The sequence below is a fragment of the Leiobunum rupestre genome, chromosome 6, assembly GCF_980474605.1.
Source record: "Leiobunum rupestre chromosome 6, qqLeiRupe1.1.hap1, whole genome shotgun sequence".
Taxonomy (NCBI): Eukaryota; Metazoa; Arthropoda; class Arachnida; order Opiliones; family Sclerosomatidae; genus Leiobunum; species Leiobunum rupestre.
In genome coordinates, this window is record NC_143389.1 from 36,422,254 (window position 1) to 36,438,178 (window position 15,925).

The window sequence follows — 15,925 nt, forward strand, 5'->3', positions numbered from 1 at the left end:
GGGCCCTCCTCGTGGGCCCTTTTCGCCCGGGCCCTGGGGATTTTGCCCCCCTGCCCCCCCCCCTCTGCACGGCCCTGATCCTGCATAGTAATAATTTGGGAGATATACACCCACAGCCGGTTTTTCTAGACTATCGCGCCACTAGTGAGTATTATCGATAGCTTTACCGTTCCTGCTATAGGGTAATACCCCCTTTAAGTACAATTTTGAGCTATAAATAACAAAAGATCCCTTTGTCCAAATATATAACGTGTTTCAAATACAAACATTCGTAATTTGAACCTTAGAAACGGCGGTTATAATTGGATACATTGTACGAGATACGAATCAGCAGCTACAACGTTAGTCATTAGGCAGCGAAACATGCCCCTCGAGAGACAAAGAGGCGATTCTAAAAAGGCATTTGGCGAGACGCTCAGGGAGGGAGGGTTAAGACCTTAACGGCTTAATCGCTCGCCTCGTAACTGCCTCAGACGTATCAAAGGATACGTACCTTGGAAACTTGACTCGTCCTCCAGATAAGGGCCACGAACGCCAGAAAAGTCAGCAGGGTGGGTACGTTCCTGGGATCCGTGAACGTCTCCACCAGCGGAATGGAGCCCATTTGCCAATCGTAAGATAAAGCGACGGGGGAAAGCAGAAGACGCAGATTGAAGAACACCAAATAGCTGTACGTTAAGAACCTGCGGAAAAAAAGTTGGGGAGAACGTCACGCGAAAGGAATTAAAGGAATAAATTAAAACGCTAGGCTTTAAAGAAAATAAATCAAATTAGATGGCGCCACTACGTTGACGTTATCGGCAAAAATACGCTCGGAAGGGAGTCCAAATTAAAGCAGGCAGCCCGAGTTAATCCCCGCTCTAAAAATGTCCGTATTTTAATCCTTCCGTCGTTTTTCCGCTTCTTTGAGCTCTCGTACGAGCGCCCAAAAAGTAATTTATTCCAATATGAAATTTTGCAAAAATTTAATAACGCTACGCCGAACGAACGAAACTAATCTTCTAGATTCTTAACAAAAAAGTCGCCAAAAAAAACTAACGTATATAAATAAATAAATCCGTAATATATTTTTCTTTTCATACTTTATTTTTTTTTTGTAACTTTTTCGCCAAAAAACTAGGAGAGATTGGGTTTGGTGGAGACCTTTACTCGATCTATAAGATATAAACTTAAATCCGGCAAATAAGTTTTGGTCGACTGACTTTCCTTAAGAACACGTCTCCCGATCTTCCTCGAGTTTCTCCGGCCCGGTTGCCTCTACCCCGGCTTTTTTGGGGTAATATTAAAATCAAACTCACCCTATTCCCCCCTTTTTTTTCGGGCGGTACGCTTAACTTGTTCTCATCTTCTTCAACAAACGCGAGAGGGTTGCGGAGGGGGATCAACTCACGTAAGATTTCCGGGAACAAAAAAGAGAAAAAACTAACGGGAAGAGGAAAAGAAAAAAACCATAGAAATATCCCCCTTTTTTTCTTCATCTTTTCCATAATCGAGATCCGTTACTAAGCTGACTGTTAAAGTAAAACTAGGCGTACCCCGGACTAGTCTCGGAAACAATATCGAGGTAACGCGTCTGCTTTAAACGGAGCAAAAAGAAGGGAAGGTATAGGCAAACGATAACATCCAATCTTGAAAATGTTCGATCGGCCGTTAAAGCACACGTAAAGAAATAGCGGGAGCAACAACGAGCCGCGTATGATATCTCGAGATTAACGGGTGCTGCTGCGGAAGACACTCGCGTGAGTATAGCCGCGCCAGCCTAAAAGAAAACACTGAGGTATAGCCTTCCGTTTTCTTTTAGAAAAGTTACCTAGGAGGGGTGAAGGAAAATATCAGGACGCACGTCAGCGTACTCATACGCCGTGTTACGATTTTACGCGCTGCGCCATCTTGGTATTGAAACGAGTAATATCGGGAGTGAGCAACGTCCGTAGCGCCATCTAAATATCAATAAAGTAGAATATCGAGGCCAGGAACGCTAATACCTCTATTAATTAATATAATACATAATTTTTATTACATTAAATAGGGGCCCATAGTGAAATATTGTTCAACATAATTAACAATAAAAGAGAACACGTGGAATTTTAAAAATCTTTAATTCCCGTTGAAATGATCCGATATCATTTTAGTTGGTATATTTATACCCGAATTAAAGTTCGAAAATGATCTTTCATTAAAGTTATTTATTCATTTTTGTTCTTAATACCTTTTTTATTTTACTAATTTGGTTGCATACTATATCACCATGGACAACAAAAGTGTTTTATTTTATTTCTGTAATTGTTAGACGAGTAACAGTTGATTGAAATATTTTCCTCAATTTTACTCAAAGTCCCTAATATAGTTTGTACTACCACAACTGTACATACATCTAATGTGAATACATATAAATATTTTATAGAGGAAAATTGGCCACCAAAAATAGTGGCCACAGCTTAAGTTACGGAGTGCAAATATTATGTTTCCTTTTCGTGGAACTTTACGGCACTTTTTCTTATAGAAGTAATTCTGCGTATTCCTAAGGTTCACGGGAATCCTAAAGTTACATTTTTGAAATTTGGGGGAGGGTAAATCCTCTTAAGAATCAGACTTTGCCGCTTTCTACATAGTTTTAAAATTTTACTTTGTGTTAATAGGCCAGACTAGTGTTTGAAAGATCTGAGTAAAAATACCCAAGGAACCACAATATAGGTTCAAAACATCTCGCGACTTTTAATGGCTTTAAATCAGAGCTGCGTCAAAATTTTAATTGTTCCGTTGACAGTAAGAATTCTCACTTATCCAAATTTTGACGGTCCTTCTCACAGGAAGTGACGTAATCTGTTCTCGCGAGTTCTCAAAAAGGGGTGCTAATTATAAATAAAAATGGCAACAAATATTCTAGTTAAGGGCTTTTCACACGAGCCAACTTTTTGATCCAACTAGATGAGTCAACTTGAGTTGAGTCAACTAGTTGGTTCGTGTGAATAAAAGTTCGATGAGTTTATCCACCAAAAAAGTAAGCGAGAAAAAAATGGATCACTGATCCATTTTTGCTGACTCAGCATTTTGATTTGAAAAGTTGGCTCGTGTGAAAAGGTCTTAAGTTTAATTGATGCTGAAGTATGATATTTTCGTGGACGATAATGAATTTCAAAGAATACAGAATGGTAAGTTAATTTCCGATGAAATCTTCCTTTGAGATTATAAATCGTGCAAAAATAATATTTATTTATTTTACAACGTTCGTGGTATTCTTGTAAGCCGCCATCTTTAGAAGAATATTTTTACGTATGACGCCTTTTAGCGAGTTTTCACGGAGAGAAAAACTCTTCTCAAGAAAAGAATTCCTTCTTAGGATTTTGATGCACCGCAGGTGTCTGGGTTATATTTCGTAGGAAAATGGTAGAAAGTCCTTCACGCTACGTGAGTCAACAGATCCTTTACACTCACTATTTCCGTTAACCTCAACAAGTTTTATAGGAAGGACCAACCGGATAACTCGGGGGAAAACCCCTTTAAACAGTGGAGAGAGAGAGAACTTGCTAACTCCGAGTTTTCACCCAGTTCCACAATTTGGGATCGAACCTGGCTCCTCTTGCGGCGAATCGAAAGTGCTAACCTCTTCCTTACATATACCCTATCATTTTCTAGGATTTTTCAGAGCGCGAAACTAGAAAATATTAAAAGTCATTGTGACGCTTTAAAGAAAGGCAATTTTAAAGGGGCACCGTACGCAAATATTGGCGAGTTGGAGAACTTGTTTTAAAGAGGATAGAGTCATATAGGCTGATAGGTTTCATTACCTGGTCAATATATACGGTGAGCAAGCAGCCGGATTGTCTTGATCAGAAAACTGGGGCAGCGATCCGGAGAGCATCCACACTCGAAATGCCAGCAAACACGCAAGCTGTAGCGCCACCACGTAGCCGGAAAAAGAATGAAAAAGAGAAATATATAAAATATAGTAGAGTCAGTGAACTGGGTAACGAAGGTTCCACGAAAAAAGAAAAAAGTAGATTGGGTTATATTATGGGGAAATAACCTGGTCGAAAACTTCACGCGAATGGCCGATTTGCGTAATAAACGCGTATTTGCCTACCACGATTCGCGAAACCGCGTTTATTTAAGCGAGCCTATCGCCGCGGCCGATCTTTTCCTTGAGCCTTCTAATCAATCTCCGCGCCGGACTCCAAGACGTAATTCGAGTCGGTTCGTGCCGGGAGCCCCTTCTACGTAATGGAAGTCATATTTATGAATTGGTTCTAGTACCCCTTCCCCCTCTTCCGTTGTTCTTGTTGTTTTGGGTTGTGTTTGGTAGCGCCGCTCGCGGTGTTTAGCATCGCGTGTCGTTGCGAGCTTTATTCGCCATTTCAATCGCTCTTCTGATCCACTGCAGACGCCTCCGTTACGCTCGCTTACATTTTTATCGCGCGATAAGAAAAGCAATATTACTTCTTTCGCAATGATTAGATTTTCCTCCGATTAAAGGTATACGAACGCAATTTATTTAACATATATATACAGGGTGTTTCAAAAGGCTACGCAAATATTTGAAGGAGTTGTAGGGGGTGAGTTGAGAAGTATGTCTGTTTTTTTCCGATTTTCCTACGATGAGTGAAAAGAGCGCCAGAGAGCTTCAAAGGGTGGCCTACTAGCCCCTGGAAGTAGGCTGCAACAAGCGCAAAACCAAGCAGCAGGGACTTTAAATACTGTTTAAGTTCACTTTCTTACGCTGGTTACCTCGATTTGTTTACAAAGTCCTTTGTTACCTATCACACGAACCCAAACCTTAATGTTCGCGTTTCCCTGCTGCTTGGTTTTGCGCTTTTTGCAGCCTTTTTTTTAAATTATAGACTGATTTTAAAATTTATAACATTCAAATATTTAAATGAAATTTTCTTTCTTTAGTATTTAAATTTTGAACTTACGCAGGCCTATTTTTCTTTTACAAATTTGCAAATTAAACTACATTTATATTTCATGTATTTTTATTAGTGCAAACTTATTTAAAAATTTATAACATTAAAATATTTTCTTACTTTAGTATTTACATTTTGAACCTACGCCTATTTTGTGTGTTACAAAATTTGGAAATAAATCAAAATTTGGAAATAAATCATAATTAGGAAATAAATCAAAATTTGGAAATAAATCAAAATTTAAATTACATTAATTTTTCAAATGAAAGAAGGTAAACATATTTAAAAATTAATAATTAGGATTAGCTTCTCTTTTCGGTTTAGATAGTCTCAAGCCAGATTCCCTGCGCGGTACTGATGAGCTAAAACTAGGGCGAAACCGGTCTACCGCTGCAAATTCTGACTATTTTCATTCCATTTGAAATTGTTTTTGACCTATTGGTGTGAGTATTTCGTCAGATTTATTATTACTTGAAATTTGTTATGGTTTAGCTTTTTCCCCCTTTTTATGATGGTGGTTTTTACTAACTTTAACTTATGTTAAAATTATACATTTACATGGTTGCCACAGTTTTTTCATAATCAAATTCACTGACTTTTCCAAATTTTCCTTGACCATCTCCGGAGGTTTTCCCTTACTTAATTTAAGCCAAGATTTGGTATTTTTTAACCTATATTCTAGGTAAAGTTTATTATTTTCAACCGAAATTAAATTCCCTGACATTTTCCTAATTTGTAGACTAATTTTTAAAATTCCCTGACTTTTCCCTGATTTTTAGACCCATATTTAAATCCTCTGACTTTTCAAGGAATTCCAGGTTATCCAGGTACCGTGGCAACCCTGATTTGAATTATTTTCTGGATATTTTAATGTCGGTTAAATTCAAAGAAAACCGTGGCCAATAATTCCCGGTCATTTACTGGTCATAACCACACCCACAAATCCGACGTTACTTTTGAAAATATCCAAAGAAAAAGGTGAAAGAAGGGCTAATAAAAAACACGTGTCTAACCGAGTGTTATTTCGAGAGATAGACTAGTAAGCCGCGTCGTTATTACCGCGTAACCCATAGACCCGTCGGAGAAAGGATTGCTGGAGAAAAGAGATATAAAATCGTCCGATCGTCTGAGGCTCTCGTGGCATTTGGCATGAAAAGTATGCTAGAAACATCTGTTGACATAAAAAGCCGTCACCCCCCGAACGCCGACGCCACCCTCGAAAATAGCGAAGTCGTTTCGTTACACGTTGGAGCGATGTTGAAAAACAGCGATGGAGTGATAAACTCGTTGTCACAAAATTCTGCCCTTTCAAGGGGCGAGTTTCTCCCCAGAGTGGGACGAGTGGAATATATATATATCTGGGGGAAACCCTGGCAGAGCTGAAACGCCCTGTAGCGAAAGGAGAAACCGTGGCGACGGAAAACGTCCTAAAAGAGCCCGTTCAAACAGAGTGTCGGTGTGAGCGAACTGGAGAGGACCGCGGAGAGATAGCGAGGTTGGCCATTGTGAAAGAATCATAAGAAGAGAAGCCTTCTCGGTCGGGCTGGGGGGGGGGACGTTTCTCTTTTCGGCGTGTCCGCGTCGTAGATTACGCCTTTCTTTTTGCCATAACTCGCTTTCTTCCATATTCTCTCTTTGTCTCGTCCGAACCATCTTTTCCTTTTCCCTTTAAGAAGAAGCAACCAGCGGGAGCGTCGCCGTTATTCCAACTTGGAGGAGGACAAATTACTGGAATGGAATATATCTCCCTGACAAAGAACTCCGAAACGACGCTGCCAAAACTAGATCTCTGGCCGACGCTCGCCTCCCCGCCAAAAAAAAACCCATTTTTATTGAAATGACAGCGAGGGAATTTATTGTTCTACGATAAATTACTACTTTGAGTGGAAACGGGTTCTTCTTCTCGGTGGCGCGCGCTGGGATCCGCGTCGAATGAAAGAAAAGAAGCGCCCCCAACGCCATCCAGCGTCGTCCTCTTTTTATTATAAATCTTTTATGCTAATTTCTTTGTCAAGGAAGTACTTTTATTATCCTATTCGATTTTCACTTTCAGTTTCAGCCCGTGTTTTTAGCGTCTGTACTGGTGCCTCTTTTACGGGTGTGGTACGCGTCCATCCGATTCATTATTTCTCGCCTTTCGAGGGAGCCTTCGTCGGCGTCGGACTGGGAGACTTATTCCGGGGAACGGCACGACGCCTCCCCCCCCGCGCTACCCCGCGCCGTTAATGCGAAGGAAATGCGGCCATTTAGAAGTAGAAAGGCGGACTCCGTCGTAGCCGTATTATAGAGAGTAGCGAAATGTACATTCTCGGTGGGTCACCGAAAGAATACTAAACGTGAAAGGTTAATTTGGGCGTTCTACGACTTAACGTTTGGCCCTCAGGACCCAACCCACCACTATCAAACATCGTATTCTTTTTTTTTTAACTCAATTGCGACAAAAAATAGCGGAAAAAATGGGCGGAGATCGGTTGCCAAAATATTTACGGTCGTAAGAGTGTCTATTCCTTCGGGAACTATTTGGACTAGACGTTCCGTATAGACAGATATATATTTTGCCGCCGTCCCCCGCCCATCGAGAAAGAGAGGCTCGGAAAAGGGTCGCGATTTTTCATAAGAGGGCATCAGAGACTCAGGGCGGGGTGGAATTTTCCGCGAGACGGTATTTCGGAAAGGGCCAGATGAAGGGAGAAAGATCGTCCGAAAGGAAATTTTTCAACTTGTCACCGACGTAAGACGCTACTCGTGCTCTGATACTAAAAACTAGTTATGAAAAGCGGAGAAAAATGCGCCGATAAAACACGTTGACATTTCTGCTTATCGCCGCCGTTTTTCCCCCTCTCTGCTAGTTTTCGCTTTCGGGGATATTCTCCCGTCTATTGCATCAACCCACGCCACCTCCCGCCTTCTCAAATCGTCTCAGATTCTTCGCTCTCTTCCGAACGTAGAACTCCCTTCTTCGATTCCTTCCCGTGTACAGAAAAAAAAATCGTGGATAGAGCCCTCGTAAATTTATAAAATTTGTTAATTTCACTCAATTATAGTTTAAGGGCTCGTTAGGGCTCGGCGTTCGGATAAGAAATTTTCCGTTCATTTCTTTTATATCCATATCCGAAAATTATCCGAATAAAAACTTATATGTTGCATATTAAATCGTATAATAGTCGCTGAATAATATCCATAAATAAATAGTTAATCGAATTTTTTATGATAAATTGAAATTTTGGTGGTTAATTTATCCGTTTCCCCAAGCTCTAGGGCTCGTCTTCCTGAAACGGAGCACGACGTTTAGTACGTCAAAAGAATATACCTTTGAATTTCCCTTACTTACGTGATTCAATATTAAAATCATTCAACTGGAATCAAAATACATCAAATTCTGTTTGGATCAAATAATTTTGATCAAAAATTAATAAAGTTGAATTTTGTGAACTGTAATGGATATAATAAACAGCATTTTTGGATTCAAATTGTGATCAAAGTGGAATTTGGATTTGTCTAATTTTGGATATAATTTTTGGATTAAAATTTTAATACACCATTGTCGTGTCGGTACGTTTATGAATTTGAAGTAATTTGGGCCAAAACTAGTGTTGTTAATTTTCCGGAAAAATAAAATGCGGAAAAATTTCCAGAAAATTTTCCTCAATTCGGAAGCTTTTCCGTAAATCGGAAAAATAAAAAATTGAAACCTAAGTAAATTTTTAAGGGTTTTGAATTCTTTTAACTTTTTATCGATATAAAACGTCTAATAACAGTAAACATACTACAAAACATTAACAGTGTTACATTTTTAATCAGTTTAAAGCTAGTCTAGAGGTTTAGTTTTACTTTTAGATTCAAAAAATGTGGCTAAAATGCCACTTTATTTAAATTTGCAAACAATATTAGACTAATCATGGAAAGAAAACTTTTTTTATTTTATTTGGAAAAATACGGAAAATTTTCCGGAAAAAAGGCCTTAGTCCCTTTTTCCGACTTACAACACTAGCCAAAACCAATTGTTATAAACCTTAATGTTGGAAAGGTCAAACGACAGAGGTTAGCGAGACAGTGAAATATATATTTTTGCCTACGTTGAAACCGATATTTTTGAAACAGCGCTGTACCGCGGATGTAGAGTTTCACGGTGAAAATGAAAGCGCGGCGAGCGAACGAGCGAGATAGGACGGGGGAAAGGTTCAAGAATAGGGTCAGTCACTCGTTCTTCGTCGTCGATAGATAAGAAAGATGGTTTGAGAATCTAGAAACCAAATGCCAAGCTTTCTGTCTCTCTCGGAAATGCCCTCACTGTTTCTCTCTCTTTTTCAATCGATTGTGCATGTATATAACCCGTCTTCCTCTCCAAAATATCCACGGGGGCTCCTGGCATGCACCATCATATACCAGTCGTATATATTTTGTTCCTTTTGTTTTTCTCCATACGCGGAAGAGAGAGAGAGAGAGAGAGAGAGAGAGAGAGAGAGAGAGAGAGAGAGAGAGAGAGAGAGAGAGAGAGAGAGAGAGATAGAGAGAGAGGTAGAGAGAGAGAGAGAGAGAGAGATAGAGAGAGAGAGAGAGAGTAGAAATGTGAGGACATTTTTTCGTTCCACAAATAAGAGAAAACATAGCTTCCTCTCTATCTCAATGTTTCTATTCTTTTTAATAGTGATGCTGATGGCGAACTAGGGATCAATTGGACAAATGGTTGTCACCATGCGAGGCTATATTTATCCGCGGGGGTTCACGCAGCGCCTTGCGTTGACACTTAACCAGACTATAAAGGTACGGGTTTTAAGTTAAAAGAAAAGGAAGTGAAAAAGGAAGAATGGAATAGACGCTTCAGGGTTGGGCAAACATTCGTTTCTTTCTTCGTCTCTTCCTCTAGTTTCCTTTCTCTGGCCATTTCTTCATCTCTTGTTCTTCAATCCATTTCGATGTAAAAAAGGAAAGCGGTGTCTTTAAAAAAACATCATCTCGCGGGCTTCCTCTTCGCCAGGAATAGAGACCTTAAAAGGGTCTTAATACAACTACAGCCCCTTTATTTTAAAAGTCTTTCGTGCCTTCGTAGCAACAACTAAGACGAAACCAAAAAAAGCACCGAGAGTACATCTAGTCCATTTCGGTAACATCTCGTTTTTCAAAATTTTCCGTTTTCCGGGAAATATCTTAAGAAGGGTCTTTCCTAGAATTGCCCTTTTCTCTTATTTAAGTAATTTTTGAAACGGAAGGTGAAGAAGACACCCCGTTTCGGACTTTCAGGCAATATTTGCAGTGACGTACAAAGACGTGAAGATTTCTGGTGCATTAAGAAGGTATGGGAAACTAAATTTACGTTGATAATGTAAACCATAAACTATTATACAGGGTGGAAGCCTCAGCCGTGGTCCAGCCTCGGTACTTCTCCTAGTACACCAGAGTACTGCGGGTGGAACACTTCTACAGGCGCTGGTAGGCCAAAAATAGACCAATGGGATAATTGGAAGCCTCAGCCGTGGTCCACCCTTGGTACTTTTCCTAGTCTAAAAATAGACCAATGGGAGAATTAGAAGCGCATCTTACAAATACTTTTTCGGGCGATTGGATAAAGATACGCTTATAATTATCCCATTGTTCTATTTGTGGAATACCAGCTCCTGTAGAAGTGCTCGACCCGTAGAACTCTGGTGTACTAGGAGAAGTAGCGAGGCTGGACCACGGCTGACGCTTCCACCCTGTATATTTTAATTTATTATTTTATATATTGAAATCTATTAAACTGGATAGTTATTAGTGGATTTATTTTTTTATTTTCAACTAAAAACAATTTATTGGATTTCCATCAGATTTTGTTCTAATTGTCTAAGTGATTTTTAAATATATCATATATTTATTTTCATGTCTACTCGATTCATAATTGGATAGTACCAGAAACGAAAATTAAAATATAAAATTATTGTTTATTTGATTTCAATCAGATTTTGTTTTCAGTGATTTTAAAATATTTAATGTATTTATTTTAATGTCTTCTCGACTCGTAATTGGCTGGTACCGGTAACGCAAATTATTCTTAATTAAGTAACGGAAATTAAAATATAAAATTACTCTTAATTAAAATAAATTACTACTTGTTTTGATGTAAATGGAAATTGCAATAAAGAATTTTGTAATTTTTGATTTGATAATCTATAATAATTTGAAACGATGTAAATCGAAACATTCCGGTTTCAGGTAATCGTTAGAAATATCCCCAGAGTCCCGCTGCCAATAGAGGCTGATACAAAATTCCATCTAATGTTCCATCAGTTTTACTAGACCCTTTTATTTGTATAAGAAAAATATAAGCCCATTAAAAGAAACTAATAGCAAAGTACTTAAGACCTACTACACGCCAGATTAGGGATGTTCTCATTTTTCGTTCACTTTCTATATGCCGTCTACAAGAAGTATAAACTTTCTCTAGACTTTAATGGCCGAACGAGGTTTTAGTACGTTTCACCTTCCTAACGAAAAGCTTAGGCATCGCGAAAAAGGGTAAAAAATGTTACGACGGAATAGGATTTTTTCCCTCCTTAGAGTATTAGTGGTTAGTAGGATTTTTCCTACCGTAGACTACCACTATAGCTACGGCGTCTTTAATCTCTTTTTCAGCAAATATTTATTCTGGGGCTTTTCTATATCTTCGGCTGAAAGAAAAAACGACTTTTCGAAAAGGATTTTTCCATTTCTGTTTGGCCTTTATCCGCGCTTAGCCCTTATACGACTTTAAACCCGGAAGAAAAGTAGGAAAGAAAAAGCAGACCGTCTTTATACAAAAGTAAAGAATTGAGTGTCGTCTCCCGCGCGTCCTCTTCCAATGTTTGTCCTAGAAGCGCCCGTTTGTCCTGGCCAGTCAAATAACTCTTTCCTACGCTTATTTCAATGAACATTTGCAGACGAGATATAGACGACATTGTTTACATTTATCTAAATTAAAAATTATTCTTTTTTTTCCTTGTCTAGTGGTGTTGTTTTTGCGAATCAATTGTTTGTCTCTTGGTTATTTTAAGAATTCATTTTAAATTTTAAATTAACCTTGTTTCCTTGATTTTCAATAAAGAGTGTTTGGAATATCACGGTGTAAAATTTAAAAGTGAAAAATATTAATAGGGACTGGGCAGTATGACTTCACGCCGTACCTCTGACTATGGCCGCCATGCTGGTATACTTTTTTTTCCCAATTGGAAAAAAGCATGGGTGACGTATTCTATACGTCATGCTGCCAACTTGGAGCAACAAACACAAGGATAACGCAGCTAGCCTTTAAACACGCTAACGAAGGGTTGTGTACGAATTTCATTGGACGAGCGTCACGAGCCTTTACGCTGAACGTTTCACGGAAAGGGGGGGGGAGACAATTTCCGAATCTTCCCCTTCCGACGGCAGCAGGCGCTAAAGCGTCTAGCCAATGAAAAACGTACACAAGAAAATCCACGACTTTTGACGGGTTGCGTTCTCCTTGTGTGGGGTGTTGTGTTTGTGGCTCCTAGCTGCCAAGTCCCTATTAGATAGTATCAAATGAAATCATTGTGTTAAATCGATTGCAAGTACTATATTTAATTGGTGACTAGAATAAGGGATTTCCCAAGTTAATTTTGTATTTATTTATACTTAGAGATAATATAAAAGTCAACCAAATCGTCCAGTATATATAACGCGATTGAAGCACATATTTGGCGGAAAGATACTAGCACGAACTTCCGGTAAATCGGTGGCGGGAATTTCGAATTTCGCCTATTTTCTGTTGAATTCTGAAAGGCTCCTACGCGTGTTATATTAATCCATTTTAGAAATGTCTATCGCGTAATTTCAAAGTGATCAATAAATATTTAATTTATATTACTATTTTGTAACTTCATTATAATTTATTTTTAGTATAATGCTCCTAAAAAATTCATCAAATCGCGCGTTTATGTACGTCAACGTGGTAATCTCAGCGTTACCCGTTTTATACTTACCCTGGACTTGCCAAACGGATTTTTTTAGGTATGCCTCAACAATAAATTATATAACAGCTGTTTTTAAATCTGATCTATGTTAATTATTAATTTTCCAGTTTGAAATATAACGCAATAGACAGTATTTTCCAAAATTATATAAAGCGTGCGGGTATACTTATAAATTCAATCGAAAACAGGCCAAATTAGAAATTTATCGGAAATTCATGCTAGTATTTTTCCACCAAATGTACTAGATATTTGGCTTTTCTTAACCCGTAACTGAGTATAGTATAGGAATTTATCTCCGAACAAAGATGTACCGCGTGTAGAACACTTTTACAGGCGTTTGTAGATGAAATATAGACCAATCCTTACAGCAGTCTTATGTAAATTTCCATACTTTTCAAATTAGATAACATGCTAAGGGTTATACATGTATATCGGTATACGTATTTTTAGGTACAAACAAAACGCGTAAATATATCGTTCAATCTTAATTCCCAAAACATCCCAATGATTTCGCTGTTAAAGGAACGGAAAGTACACGGTCGAATAAAGAAATATCAGAGAGAGAGAAAGAGAGAGAGAGAGAGAGAGAGAGAGAGAGAGAGAGAGAGAGAGAGAGAGAGAGAGAGTTAGAGAGAGAGAGAGAGAGAGAGAGAGAGAGAGAGAGAGAGAGAGAGAGAGAGAGAGAGAGAGAGAGAGAGAGAGAGAGAGAGAGAGAGAGAGAGAGAGAGAGAGAGAGAGAGAGAGAGAGAGAGAGAGAGAGAGAGAGAGAGAGAGAGAGAGAGAGAGAGAGAGAGAGAGTTCTGGATTTAGTCCAACGGTCCACTGCGTTCACGAAATACAGTAAGAACAAAAAAAGAATATCATTTGAATTTCAGATCAGCGCTCCCAAAAAATACCCACGTAATACGAGGTTATAATCCAACTGTATAACATTAACATCTCGAAGGCAATTTCCGCCATCAGAAATAGTACGCGCGAATGTTTGAGATATAAGGGATGGACGTAGCCCGATTTCACTTTGCTTCCCCCGTTTCGCCGTTCTAGTTCCGATAGCGGAAATAGACGTTACTCTCCGTGATTTAGGATCCTCGAGTCTAGACTATATCTCGAGAAGAACGATATAACGGAGCGAAAATCTTTCGAACTATATTTCGTTAGGAAGAACGTTTGACTTCAGTGGCCGAGTGAGCGCTTCGAGTCGCGGAAATAATGGAAATCCATACTGTAGGAAAAATTTCCTCTATTTTCGGCGTTGCGAAACTGATATATCCAGCCAACACGAGTCTTCCATTATTTCTAAAATGTCTCGGTCGGCGGGAGATTTATAAGGGTTTTATCCCACGCGCGGAGAGTCTCAGTCGCCTATATTTCCTGATAAATAATTGAACGCCATTCATCTATAGATTTCCCATATTCTATCTCGCTCTCTGGCGCGTACATCGTCGAATATTAACCTGACAGGTCTAAAATAGAGAGAGGCCCCTTCTTTTCTGTATATTTCACGTATTAAGGAATAAAGATGGGGCCGGGAACGGGGGTTGACACTTGGCCCCCGCGCGAAGACCAGCATCGAATCCCGATATCAAATTTAGAAGATTGTGTCTCTCTCTGGCTCGAGAGGAGGAGAATACGCGACGTTTCTGACGTCCGGGGAGAAATAATCCCTTCGATTTTCAAAATGGTATAAATTATGTCCTTTTACCTTCTTCATTTTAAAGCGAGCGCCACACCGCTGATCTTGTACATCAGAAATCCGGGAAATCGGGAGAGTGGGTGGAGCCCCCAAAAAAACGTAATATATCAACACTTTTTTCTCTCCCCAACCCTCCCTTCTATTTCATTTTTACGAGTTCTAAAGTGCCACGATTTCAGAGTCTGCAGGAAATATTTTTTTGACGATTTTTTTTGATACTTCTTATTCTTTACATCCGATTTTTTTAAATCGAGTAAATGTCAATTCGGCAGAATTTAAACAGCGTTTTTCTATTATTGGTTTTTGGCGCGCGCGAAAATACTCATCTCGGCTCGAGAAGGTCTCGCACTTTTCTCACTTCGAAAAGGTGCTAGATAATGTCGTTTTTTATTATTTGGACGGTGTGAAAAAATTGAATTTTGTCTTAACATCGTTGAAATGTTTCCGTACCGGACTGCAGCTTAGTACCGTATTGAGACCGTAATAAGAATGGGGGGTGACCAATACGTTCCGTATTCGCGTCGAACGTCAAGCTGCCTATTTTCCTCGGCTTTTAAATTCCATTCTTTTCGCGGGAGGGAGGGGAGGGATATAGACCTCGCGAAGGAGAATAAAAATTGGCGAGGGTGCTGACGCGCGCCTTTTCAGTTCTTACAAAATATACGGTTTCTAGCTCGATGGTTTTATAGGTCCATCCAACCCTCCTTCTTCCCTTCTCTATAAACCCTATTTCCTTCACTAAGCTCGTAAAGACGGCTAACCGACTACGGTTTTACTCCAATAACCTTTCCAAGCTAGCTTCCTATCCCCGGCCAACATCCCTTTTCTCACCGACGAAGTTTCAGGCTCTTTTTTTTGATAAAACGGGTGCGGGGAGGAATCTCCTAAGTCTCACGCGTTTGAAAGCTTAAACGCGTACGTCTGTTGTCGTTCGGAGGAGGAGGAGTTTTCAGGGAAAGTGAGAGGGGCAGAGGAAGAGAAGGATACGTAGATATATCGATGTTTGAAATAGGAACGTGAAGTTGCCTCGAAGAATTTTCCCTTACCAGTTAAAAGCGACGGTTCCATCCGATTCCCTCCCTTCTACCAGTCACTAAACTCTTTAGGAATGTTCATACTACGTGAATTTTGTCGCTAGAATCGGTGAAAAACTTTAGTTTTAGATTTAATCGCGTAGTGTGAAAGCATGGGAAAGGCCGTCCAATTTTTGACTTTTAATATTAACAAGAATGCTTTTATTTATGCTTAAGGAGAATGCATATGTTGAATTGATTTTTAGTGTTGCTTCCAATCCCCCTCACGCTCAAACAGTAAGATCTTCTCCCACTCTTGCAATCCCCCTAACGCTCAAACAGTAAGAACCTTTCTCACTCTTCCAATCC

The 15,925-nt window shown here is 39.4% G+C and overlaps 1 protein-coding gene across 1 annotated transcript in view; it reads right to left on the reverse strand.

The window, feature by feature from the left end:
* LOC149940781 (protein O-mannosyl-transferase TMTC1-like) overlaps window positions 1-15,925 on the reverse strand; it is a 141,520-nt gene that overhangs the window by 17,951 nt on the left and 107,644 nt on the right. Inside the window, exons 6-7 of the mRNA XM_090179364.1 lie at window positions 3,789-3,892; window positions 494-683 (exon numbers count right to left, since the gene is read on the reverse strand). Coding sequence (XP_090035490.1) covers window positions 494-683; window positions 3,789-3,892 — 294 coding nt within the window. The remainder of the gene's footprint in view (window positions 1-493; window positions 684-3,788; window positions 3,893-15,925) is intronic.